Consider the following 12688-nt stretch of genomic DNA (forward strand, 5'->3'; position numbering starts at 1 on the left):
GTCTCTGTCTCTCTCTCTCTCTTATAATTACAATAGAGACAAAGGCAAACCACATGAAACAGTCAGATTAGAGAAAAGGAAAAAAATCAATGGAGTCAATATAAATGGAAATTTATGTGGTTGGGATAATCGATAAAACTCCACTCTTAGTGTTTACTGCTTTTCTTTTGTGTTAGATGTATTCCTCTGTTATAACACTGAAGATTTGTGGTGTCAAATGAAGAAGTCAATGTAATCATTTCTAACATTCCTTGACTTCAAATTCCAGGTAAAAATCTGAATCTAATAATTAAATTAAATGATTTAATTCAATTAAATGATAAATTTCTCACATATAGACCATTCTCCCAAGTCAATTATTTACAGTCTAACCAAGACATATTTGTTTTTTTCAATGACAAGATAAAAATTGGAATTGATATGTAAGACTGTTTCTGCTTATTAAATATTAAGTATTCCCCCTATGGTGGGAGAAAACACATCCCTTGAGACTCAGAACAGAACTGAAGTGTCAAGATCCATAATTCCTCGGCCAGAAACTACATACGCAGTGGCAGTAACTGGCAAGGAGACACTATCCACCTGGTCTGCCTGCAAGGATGCAGCTCAGAGACTCATCATCCACGCTAGAGCTTATGTCTCGGATGTAGCTGCGGGTGAGTGGTCCAGGGTCCTGTAAGCAACCCCAGTAAAGTCACTGTTTTCTTAGGAGTTTGAATGGAATCATGAGTCTTCGTTGTCATCACCGACATCTGCTCACATAGCCTCACAAAACACACACAAATACTTTTATGCATATGTCATATGACTAAGTCTTTATATTCTCAGAAAAAGATGATTAAGCTTAATCCACCTTTCTGTAAAATCATAATATTAATAAACACACCATAAAGAGGTCCATCTGAGGGAAAACGGACGGTTGCTTTGCAGCACCTGCTACTACACAGAACCCTTGGAATTTCTCCTTTGCCATTGAGACTTCCAGGACAGAATTTTAAGTTCTCAAGAAATCTGCTTGATATGTGTAGTTGTTTATTTTATTTTATTTTAACTCTTTAGGGGCCTGCCACCCAGCTCCCAAATAAATACATGGGGACTTATTCCTACTTATGAATTCCTGGTTTGGCTTGGCGTGTTTCTAGCCAGTTTTTCTAGCATAAATTGTCCCGTTTCTCTAGAACTACATTTTACTTCTGGACTTTTTAACTTTCTTTGTTCTATATATTTTTTTCCTTTTTACTCCTTGGCTGGCTTGTGGTTGTGAGATTGTGTGGCTGTGTGGCTGTGTAGCTGTGTGGTTGTATGACTGTGTGGCTAACCCTTGGCATCCTCCTTGCCTTCTTTTCTCACTCTTCTCTTTGCTAGAGTTCCCCTGCTCTTTATGCTGTCTGTCTGGCAGATACACCTAGCCCTCTACTGTCTAGATATTGACTGTCCAGCTCTTTACTAGACTGATCATGTGCTACAGGCAAGCACAGTAACAGCTTCACAGATTTACACAAATGCAACATGAAAACATGCAACACATCTTTGCATCACTAAACAAATGTTCCACAACATAAATGACTATAGCATTTTAAACTAATATTCCACAACACATTTGTTTATAGATTGTCTTCCTTTTTGGTCCCAGATGTTGATAAGCATGTTTATTCAGCAATAATACTCATTTTTAATATTTAGTGCCAAATATAATTAGTCTCTTTTTAAAAAGCAAATTCATTTTCAAAGAACAAAAGGCTGGCAAGTTAATCTGAAATAGTTGTGAAGAAATACGATTCACTCTCTAAAGGCAACTTCTGGTCCGAGGGTCTACATTACTGAGTCTTAGCTGAGATGATACAAACAATGTTGGAACAGATATATGATGAGTATTACTTGAAGTATAGCTGGATTAAAATTCACGGGACTTGGATGTTTCCACCAATATGCTTGCATGTCTTGCCATTGTTCAACTTACCACAATGGTCAGACCTAACCTACTGAAATATATGCAGAGATCTTAGTTAGATTCATGGTCATTTTCGACTAAATGAAATTCCATTCACTGAAAAATGATGGTCCTGTCTTTTTGATAATTAATTTTTAAGATAGTATCACTAGCCCATCTTACTTCATGTGTAAAAATGTCTCTTTACAATTAATACTAGGAATAATAGAAACTGTTTTTATCCATACCCACAGAAACTACCATCTTATTTAGCATCACATGCTTTTTAAATTATAAATTTGATATTTAAAAGAGTAAACAAAAATAAACTGTAAAAGACTGGCTTTTGGGTAGCAAACGTTTGCTTCATTCAGAACAGCAGAGGTCTCTGACCCTGTCCACAGGTTCTGTGCTCCACAGCCAGTCAGCCTCATCCTTAGAGTCCTTTCCAGATAGCATTGTATATGAGCTCACAGTCAGTAAAAGAGGTGGTGCTTCATTGAGTAACGAATTTTTGTGTACTCATGACTACTCTTAACAGATCATTCTTTATAAATTTTATAAACCCCATATCTTCCCTGTGAAAGGCAATTTGTCATAAGCATTAAAATATCAAAATGTATGCTAAACTCTTACAATTATATCCCTGACAATTGTTTTACAAACTTAAGCCATGTAAATATGTGAAAATATCAGTGTGATTTAAGCCTCAATACAATCTTTCAGATAGTATTTTCTTTCATATTTTAAGTCTATATTTTAAATCATATTTGGTTTTATGTAATAGTTTTTACTTTAGCTTTATTGATTTGTCTTTTACCTGGTATATATTAGTATTCTACTCTTTAAACAAATTTAAGCTATTTCCCATTGAAACCCTCTAAAAAAATGGCCATGTTATCTTGAGAAAGCGCTGGTGCTGTAAATATATCCCAGTTCATTTTGTAGCTTTAAGAGGCGGTCCATAAAGCCATTTTCCACATCACGTGGTACAATAGCAGGAGGATGTGAAACAGTCATGTTCTAACAACAGCTGTGCCTAATGAACGTCAAGGAGGGAAAGGAACCAAGTGTTATCAATAAATTGCACTGATCATTTTTCTCTTAATTAAGAAGCACAGTGAGATTAACAGTGGTTGATTAGTCTGAAAATTAAATATATACAATTTCATACCCAGTAGAATATTAAAAACAAGTAAACTCTGTTTTCTCCAACCATTAGGAATCTAATATTTTTGAGAATTTATTCTACAAACTTTTATATATACTTGTGTATCTATACTGTCCCAGCTATAACAGCTGCTGATTCAGCTTTGTATTTTAACATACTAGGATGAAATGACTCCGTGCACCTTCTAATAAATGCTGATAAGTTAGGGCTTCTCAAGTTGCCCTTTATACACCATCAGGGTAATTGACATTCCATGTGACAGATGCTCTAAATTCTTACATTCTTTATTAGTTTGCGTTTCTTTAGTTACTCCTTATCTCAGTCTAAGCCACCACAGGCTTGTCTACTCATATTTTTCCCTTGTCTACTTAAGTTCCCTCACGTAGAATCCTTAAAACAGAAATTTAATACTGGAAAATTGGTTTGTAGTCTCCATTTAAAAGCAATTATTTTTCACATTCAGTAGCCAGGGCTCCCTAAAACCTTACATTTCCCTCTATTAGTTGTATAATTAACAACATGAAACACCTAGGGAATGTCTTCAATGTAAGAACATTGAGACTGCATTGGGCTCTACACAAACAGAGGCACAGATCGTGAAGACCTTTCCTGTGTGGTTGGATTGGAAAGAATGGTGAATTGATGCCAGCAGACACGATGCCTGCAATAGTTTACGGCTCCACACACTGTATGTAAAAAACCATTATGCCTCCACCACTAGAGAGACAGCTTTTGTTTTTGTTTTGTTTTTTTTGTTTTTGTTCTTTTTCAAGACAGGGTTTCTCTGTAGCTTTGGAGCCTGTCCTGGAACTAGCTGGCCTTGAACTCACAGAGTTCAAGAGTCTGCCTCTGCCTCTCTGAGTGCTGGTATTGAAAGTGTGGCGCCACCACCGCCCGGCTGAGATACAGCTTTTTAAACTTACTTTCTTAGCAATTCCGAGATAAAGTTCTAAACTCAAAAGGCTCAATGTAATCAACCCTTGATTATACAAACCAATTCATAAGATTTTATATTATTTCTAGTTAAAGGCCAGTAGAGACCTAGATTTCCCACCCTCCTTGATTAGCTAATGTGGTCAATAGCTGGACACAGACCTCTTTAAGATGTGTATACAGAGGTCAATACTTACAATTGACTTTCATTAAGTCTGGTGTATGCGGAGATGGGAATGTGTGGACCCATAATTCTAGGGCTCTTACACACATGCTGAGCACTGAGCTCTAGAATTCGAGTTCAGATCTAGGATTTGCCTCTTCTTTTCTCCTAGTTGCACTTGTTGGGGGCGATCCATGGAGGAGCTAGAGTTGCTGAGTTAGATCCGGTTTTGTGAAGAAAACTACTCACTCCGTCCACACGATCAAAAATTGATTACACTTTTGTGCTTATGCATTTATCAAGGACAAATTTCTAGCTCTACGGCTTGATTAAACAAGAGGCGATCGTATTCACATTGATATATATATGAATAGGAGCCATGACATAATTCTTAGCATATTTTCCTTTTAGTGTGGTCGGTTCATCAAATAATAAGACTTTATTGACCCAGGAGGATGTATAGGAAATGAGATTAAATAATGAATGTCATTATGGGCTGTATACACTAGAAAAGTTCCTAAGCAATGGTAGCACTTTTTATACTACTGGCATATTTTATTGCATACTCTCTGAGAATGACTGAATACTTCATTAAAAGATATAATGAGTAAAGGAGACAGACTGTTCAGGACTGGCTCCTCGGCGTGAAAGCATTTTTAATAGTATAAATCAAAATCATCTTTATATCAGATGTTCTTTCACTATTATGTCAAATTAAAAGCACTGTTAGAGAATGCTGTTATTGAAATTGGCTATTGGGAATGGTGGCTGCAAAATCAAAGAGCAATTGTTTCCTGATAATATTTTGATCCCTTGAGTTTCTAATTATCTCTTTTACAGGCATTGCTGAAGATTTCTAATTGAATTCATGACCTTGAACCAGGATCACATCTTGAAGCTCTCTAGGTTTACTAATAAATGCTGTCTTTTTCCCTTATATTTATTTTTCCTTCTTAGTCCTTCCTTGGTATGCTAAAGAAAGATGCTTTAAAAGTTAATTAGCTAATGCAAAATTCCCCCCATTATCATCATATTTAATTAAGATTTTCTTATTTATGCTGCTGTCTTAGCAAGGACTACAAGTACTCCTGAATGTCAGCTTCTTATCTAATGCTCTCAGCTTTTAAACATAACAGAGTGCCTGTACTTTTTTATTTAGTATTTTGGGTCTCCTCTCTTTCATGCCACGAAAGATAAATTCACCTAGATACACTGACAGAATCAAGGCTTCCAAAGGGCGTCCATCCATAACCTTATACGCGGTTCAGTCTCTTCAATCCATCTTCTGCCCATCACTAGATGTCAAACTCACGTGTTTGAGAGTGTCCTTCTCTCAGCATGCAGGCTCACAGCAAGAGTCCAGTGTCTACTCACTGACAAACATGCATTGAATAGGAATCACTTTGACCAACAAGATAACAACTGCCAAGTATTCGTGCTTGGTAATGGATGGTAAATATACTATGACAATATTCGGGTGACCGTTTGGTACCTACTGATGATGACAAGTTCCCACCCATCCCCAGAGATGAAAACCCCCGGTGGTTTCTGCTCTGCTTTCACATTACTGTGGGTTTCAATATTTTAATAGAAGTTTTCATTTGTATCACTCTCGAAATGTTGGCGATTCAACTCTATGTATCATTTTTTGTCTTGTTTAATTTATTCTAATCAAAGATTCCTTGTAATGATAACGCATCAGAACTCTTAGTTTTTAGTTTATTAATGTTTAGGGTCTGACTAAATGAAACCCATACATGCACCAACACATCTGTATTTCTATAGTGTGGATAGGGTTTTGGCAGTTAAAATATCTCACTTGAAGAAAGTGGATTTTGATACCTACACAGGGTCTAGGATTGAGTTGGGATTCCTTTTTCTTACCATAAATAGGGGGATGTCAAAAAGGCAGGAGCAGAGACTCAGAAGTTGTTTTACAAATTGTGTCAATTTACCTGATCTTCTCTTTTAAAGAAATTGCTAGAGACTGCAAACAGAAGTCTAAGTTGGTGTATATCATCACCGGTTCCCAGAGAGTAGTGGAATATGCTGTTTGTTTTTCATAGTATTGTTATTATAGTCGGAAGACTCCCTGGTACAAAATCAGCCGTGGATTCTGCTAATAATGGCTTCAGCCAAGGAATTTGTAGTCTCCTGGCTCCTGGTGTGAAGTTCTGCCTCAGACATGACTCAAGAATACTGAAGATCAGGCCTAGAATCACTATTATCAATACTAACATGAGCCTTGTAACTAAGATATATTTTATAGCATGAATAGCACAAATCCCTGCAGGATTTTATTATACACCACAAAACCACAATGGAAAGCTTTTGCAATTGTACTTCCATATCTCAAATCTGATTCCAATTTCAACTGTCCATAAAATGTCTACGTGACAGCATTTTTCTTTTAAATAAATAATAAGCATATAGCTGAGCAGTTCTCTGCTTATCACAGAAAGAAAAGGATGTGGGCCATGGTACTCACATGGCACCGTGCGGAGGTAGAGGTTGTCACGGATGATTTGCTGAAGTTCGTGGTCGACAGAACCCTTCTGAAATCTTAAGTTGAGGTAGTGACGAAGATCCTTATCAACAATTCCTCCTAAAATAATAAAGTTTCTTTGTAAAAGAATTCAATATATACATATAATCACAACTTGATTCTATTATAAATACATTCATAACATATAAAAGATGAATAATTTCAAGTCACTTTTTGATGTCTAAGGCATTTGTTACTATAATAACAAAGTAGTCTGTCTTCCATGTCCATACCCAGTAATTTGTGAATAGCTTCACTTTTCATTTAAAGTGTAGTTTTATATTGGTAGGGTATTAGTTACTACTGAACTATCATTGGATTATCCATAATTTATCTCATTACAGGGCTAAAAGTTATTTATTTCTTCATTTCCATTGCTTTTTCCCATAAACACAACTAATCACCATTTTAATTCTATTTCCTTGTATACAGTTGCTGCAGGCATCACAAGGAAGGGGGCCATACAATATTTAACATTTGTTACTGCCTTATTTACTCAGCAAATGTCCTCAGAGTTTGAGAAAACTTTCATGTTCTTTAAGGTTACTATGGAAATAAAGTGACGTAAAAAGTTGAAAGAAAAATGGCTACATAAATATTGATGATTTTCTTCCCTCCATGAACTAAATAAAAGTGATTCCTCTGTTATGTAATATATGTGCCAAAGTTTTAGCTAGAAGTAAAGTTTGAATGGCTTTTCTTCATGGCCATCAAATAATTGAAGTATGTTGGTAATATAATTTAAAGAAAAATTGTGTATGCCTGGGGGAAGCCGATGAGGCAGTTCTATTGAATATTAAGTTTAAATTAATGATAAATTTATTAAATTATGAATATTAATCTTAATAGTCTTTCTAGTTCCAAACTGTAGAGAATAAACTAAAAAACTAAAGGCTGGGGCCTCTCGAGATGGTCGGCAGCTAAGAGAAAGGTCACTGCTCTTGTAAAGGACCCAGGTTTGGTTCTCAGTACACACATGTTATCCACAACTGACTCCATCGGCTCTTGCACACATGTGGCTCACACAGTCTCATGCAGGCGCGCGCACACACACACACACACAGACACACACACGCAAATAATAAATAATTGTTTTATTTAAAACTAAAATGTAAGCAAGAATACCATAAACTCTTATCTTTTCCAGCAATAATGTTAAAGTCAATGAAATGCGACTGTGGTTCTGGGTTGGCAACTTGACTCCAGCCACAACTGACGAAAACCTCAGGGTACACCTCTGAAGGTGATTTTCTTAATTAAATCTATTTACTGGGGAAGATCTATCCTGAATCCAGATCTTTTGAGGTGGAAAGATCCACCTTAAATGAACCATACTGTCTAGTGGCAATGTCTGAAAAGGACATGGAAGAAGGAAGCTCTTTCTTGGGTCACTGGCATTAGAGACTACTTCTTTGGAATTATGAGGTAAGACACAATCAGACTTGTGGGCTGAACAACCACAGACATTTTGGATTTTCTGTTGGGAGATAGCCAGTGTTGGACTAGCCGGACCACAGCTTGTAAGCCACTATAACAGATTCTCATATCCATATATATATACACATATATTACATATATATATATATACATTTATCAATACAACATATAATGCATAAATATGTATAAATATATGTATAATAAACATAATCTCTCTATATAATACAATATATATTCATTTTATTAGTTTTGTTCTTCTAAAGAGTGCAGAGTAATACATGAAGGAAAAATATAGCTTAAGGTAATAGAAAACTATGGTAGACTACAAACATAATCTTTTCCAGTCCTTCAGACACTCAGATTTCACAAATCTGCCCACCAGCTAGTCACGTGAAGTAGCATGATGTGGGTTTGCAGATATGCAACACAAATGCTTTCCCCACTAACTTTTTAGCACATTTATTTACATTCATTGAACAATTTCTGAAGTTGCAAAATATGTCATTTTCCCCGTGAGAATACTCATAGTCACGTGCCACAGAAAATCATTTAACTCATTCAGCTGTCAAAATTAATACTCCCAAATAATGTTTCTTATGTATTTGAGGCTATTTTTTATAGGCAAGCCAATGTGATAATGGAAAACAAAGGAACAGTGTTGATTGGGTACACACAAATATTTTTTCAGAATGATTATACACAAAATTTTCTAAATTCAAAACCATTCGGTCGAAGCAGAGGACGCAAAAAAAAAACAAGGCAACAAAGACCCACTATTGACATCCTTATCCCCGGTTGGTTTCTGCTCTGAGATAAACATGACCAAAAGCAGCCTGGGGAAGAAAGGTAACACTTTCAGCTTGTGCTTTCATAGCGCAGAGAAGCCATGGCAGGCGTCTCAAAGTGGGGACCGAAGCACAGACGATGGAAGACTTGACTTTGCCTTCCTTCTCTAACTGCTTAGCAACTTTTCCTGTACACCTCAAGCCCATAAACTAGGGAGGGAGTTAATGTTTACACTAGGCTGGGTCCTCAGGCATCAGTTAATAATAAAGAAACTATAAATATACCCGCACACACTCTGGTAAAGACGATTCTTCAGTTACGGTTCCCTTTTCAAAGTGTCTGGTTTGTTTCCAGTTGACCCACGCTAACCGACGTGATTTTCAAACATGCTGGGTTGACGTGTCTTAAACGCACTGGCAACTCTCGAAGTGATAACTGGGCGTGGTAAGACGCTCTTTTCCTGCCCTGTGCCTGCCAGCCCCATCAGCAGATCATGTTTTACCTTTGATAACTCATCATAGCTACCAGCAAGCATCCCGCCTGTCCCCGTCCTTAGCTGTTGTTTCTGCCTGAATCTTAGTCTGTAGGTCTTTCCTCAACTGAACCCTCTCTTCCTTCTCTCCATCTTTCTGTGTCACGTGCATCATATGACAAGTGATGAAATGTTTTCTGGCAGTCCACGGAAATGCTAGCTGCCGAATACCAGTTGTGGTTTGCTCATAAATGTAAGCAGGAATCACTCCCCTAATGTAACACGAGCAAAATCACATCTTCTACTCTACTATCATTTTGCTCTCCAAAAGTACATTGCAATTTCCTCTACCATTAATATATAGCATTTACCATCTTGAAAATTTATATCTCTTAGAAAATAATTACTAAATGTTTATGAACTAATTTTAATGGTTAGTTGTATTTTTCCTCCAAGGAAGAACTTGAAGAAGCTTTTAAGAATAAGTGTGGATTTCCCTTCACTAATTAAATTACTTGCTACAAATTATAATATTATGGATGATCTTATTTGTTTTGGAAGTATTTTTATCTCTCCACATTTCCTCCATCCTTGATTATCCTTTACGATGAACCAGAGCATCTTTTAGCCAACACAATTTTATTTGTTCAGTGTTCATATTGTGGTGAACTAAAATAGTTTACCTGTCCAATTTCCTTTCTTTTGTTAATTCTCAGGAAGATAATTTCTATTTGGTTTTGGATCTAAGCATACCCAGCCACAGGACATGGATCGCAGATATAAAACGGCCATGCTGTCCAGAGGATCACTCTTAACTGTCCTCTTATCTTTTAGCAGCTAGTCTGGTCATTGGGATCATACAAAATGAGAAAGGTATTTATTCCTTGAGCTTGACATGATATCTGAAAAAAAACAGCTGTGCTCAGACCAGGGTGTGGTAAACACAATCAAGAATCTCACGTGGAAAATGGTACAATGGAAGCTAAAAACAGCTGGATCTCTGATGGCTTCCTTAGGCAGCTAAAGGTAGTATGATCAACTGTATGAGCAAAAATTTCTTGTTATATGAGAAAGGGTAAATATTTTAAAGTTAATGGTATGTATATTCTTTTATAACTAACACAGTTGAATATTTATAAAATCTCATTTGCTAAATACATTTATAAAGGCTCTATGAATCTAGACTATATATACATTTATGTAGCAATATTGGTCATTGATTAGAGATTTCAAATGAGAGGGATTAAGTAACAGACATTGAATGATACCTGAGCTGAAAAGTAGAGCCTGAGTCTCAAGATGACCTCATTTACATGTTTTATGTTATCATTTCATTTCATTTCAGTGCTGTTTGTCAAATGCACACCACCAGTCCTTGTTTAGCAAGGCATTGACTGCTAGCAGCTAGAGGTCTTCATCCATGCACTGACTGCTGACTCATTTTTACTTCTTGGAAAAAAAAAAAACCTACTTCTGAAATGAACATGTCCCTTATGATAAATATATCAATGTAAATCAATATCAGTTCATCTATCAGGATGGTAGCGGTATTATTGTGGGGAGGAATAGGAGGTGAGAACAGAATGTCACAGTGTGACTTGTTCTGTTTCTATTCTTCCTGTGCTTGAGGATAAGTGTGCATCTCACTTCTGCCCCAGTTTTATTTTTATTGTTTTTTTACTAATTAATTAATTAATTTATTAAAGATTTCTGCCTCCTCCCCGCCACCGCCTCCCATTTCCCTCCCCCTCCCCTAATCAAGTCCCCCTCCCTCAGCAGCCCGAAGAGCAGTCAGGGTTCCCTGCCCTGTGGGAAGTCCAAGGACCTCCCACCTCCTTCCAGGTCTAGTAAGGTGAGCATCCAAACTGCCTAGGCTCCCACAAAGCCAGTATGTGCAGTAGGATCAAAGCCCAGTGCCATTGTTCTTGAGTTCTCAGTAGTCCTCATTGTTCGCTATGTTCAGCGAGTTCGGTTTTATCCCATGCTCATTCAGACCCAGGCCAGCTGACCTTGGTGAGTTCCCTATAGATCATCCCCATTGTCTCAGTGTGTGGGTGCACCCCTCGTGGTCCTGAGTTCCTTGCTCATGCTCTCTCTCCTTCTGCTCCTCATTTGGACCTTGGGATTTCAGCCCGGTGCTCCAATGTGGGCCTCTGTCTCTGTCTCCTTTCATCATCGCCTGATGAAGGTTAGTATCCAGGAGGATGACTATATGTTTTTCTTTGGGTTCACCTTCTTATTTAGCATCTCTAGGATCGCGAATTATCCCAGTTTTATTTTTCATTCCTATTCTATAGGATGCTGAAATAGGCAGTTGAATTTGTTCTGTTTTACCTCTTGAGCCTAGTATTGTGCTTTATTTTGCCTGAGGTTAGGAAACAGGTCTCTGTGCTCCAATTTCTTTTTCGCCTTTTATGTTTTGTGTTGGCATTGTAGGAATTTGAGCCAAACTCTGTTAAATGTCTTCTTCACTCTGTTAAAATGTCTCTTTTAGGAGGGAGCTTTGAGACCAATAAAAGTGGAAGCATATGCATTCATCCTGAAGAGACAGACAGCTTAAATTAAGGACCATTTGAGGGGTAGTAGGGAAGCCTAATATAGTAGAAGCTTCCCAAATGTGTACATATATGAAGGTTATCTAAATGAAACCACCAAACAATGCAGTGGACACAGAGTCCCAACTGGCTCTCTCTCATCATGAAATGAAGTTTCCAGTCTCAGGATTTGATTACATTTAATTGAGCTGTTGGCCAAAGGGATCTTAGACAACCCAGGCAGTTGCCAAGACTATAGGCCACTGTCTCCACACTGATAGCAAGATTCCATTGCTGAAAACAGCACCTACACCGTTCATGGAACATGGAGAAGTTGAGCTGGTGCCTACATAGATCCTTCACCTGAATGTTCCAGTATCATTGGGGTAGGAAATTTCTGCATGCTGCCGAAACAGAAACAAACACCAAGCCAGCCATAAACCTGGTACCATGTAAAATGGTACCTCGTCTGCAAGATATGCTAAGCCATTGATGACACAAAACTTGTGGGAATAACCAGTCAATGACTGATTTGATTTAAAGCCCACTCCATGAGATGGAACCCATAGTCAACTTGGGTGACCAAGTACCAAAACTAGATAGCAAAGGGACCTAGAGCAAAGCAAATACTAATGTTGTTAATAGAAGAGTCGCAATAAAATGACAACTAAAGACTTTCTGGATACTCACAGGTCAGTGTCTTGCTCAGCCATCATC

At 37.4% G+C, this 12688-nt stretch overlaps 1 protein-coding gene across 7 annotated transcripts in view; it reads right to left on the reverse strand.

Moving 5' to 3' along the window:
- Magi2 (membrane associated guanylate kinase, WW and PDZ domain containing 2) overlaps positions 1 to 12688 on the reverse strand; it is a 1220672-nt gene that overhangs the window by 860737 nt on the left and 347247 nt on the right. For all 7 annotated transcript variants that reach the window (XM_057758561.1, XM_057758559.1, XM_057758560.1 and 4 more), the window contains exon 2: positions 6686 to 6802. In XM_057758561.1, the coding sequence (XP_057614544.1) occupies positions 6686 to 6802 (117 nt within the window). The remainder of the gene's footprint in view (positions 1 to 6685; positions 6803 to 12688) is intronic.

The sequence above is a fragment of the Chionomys nivalis genome, chromosome 26 (assembly GCF_950005125.1).
Source record: "Chionomys nivalis chromosome 26, mChiNiv1.1, whole genome shotgun sequence".
Lineage (NCBI taxonomy): Eukaryota > Metazoa > Chordata > Mammalia > Rodentia > Cricetidae > Chionomys > Chionomys nivalis.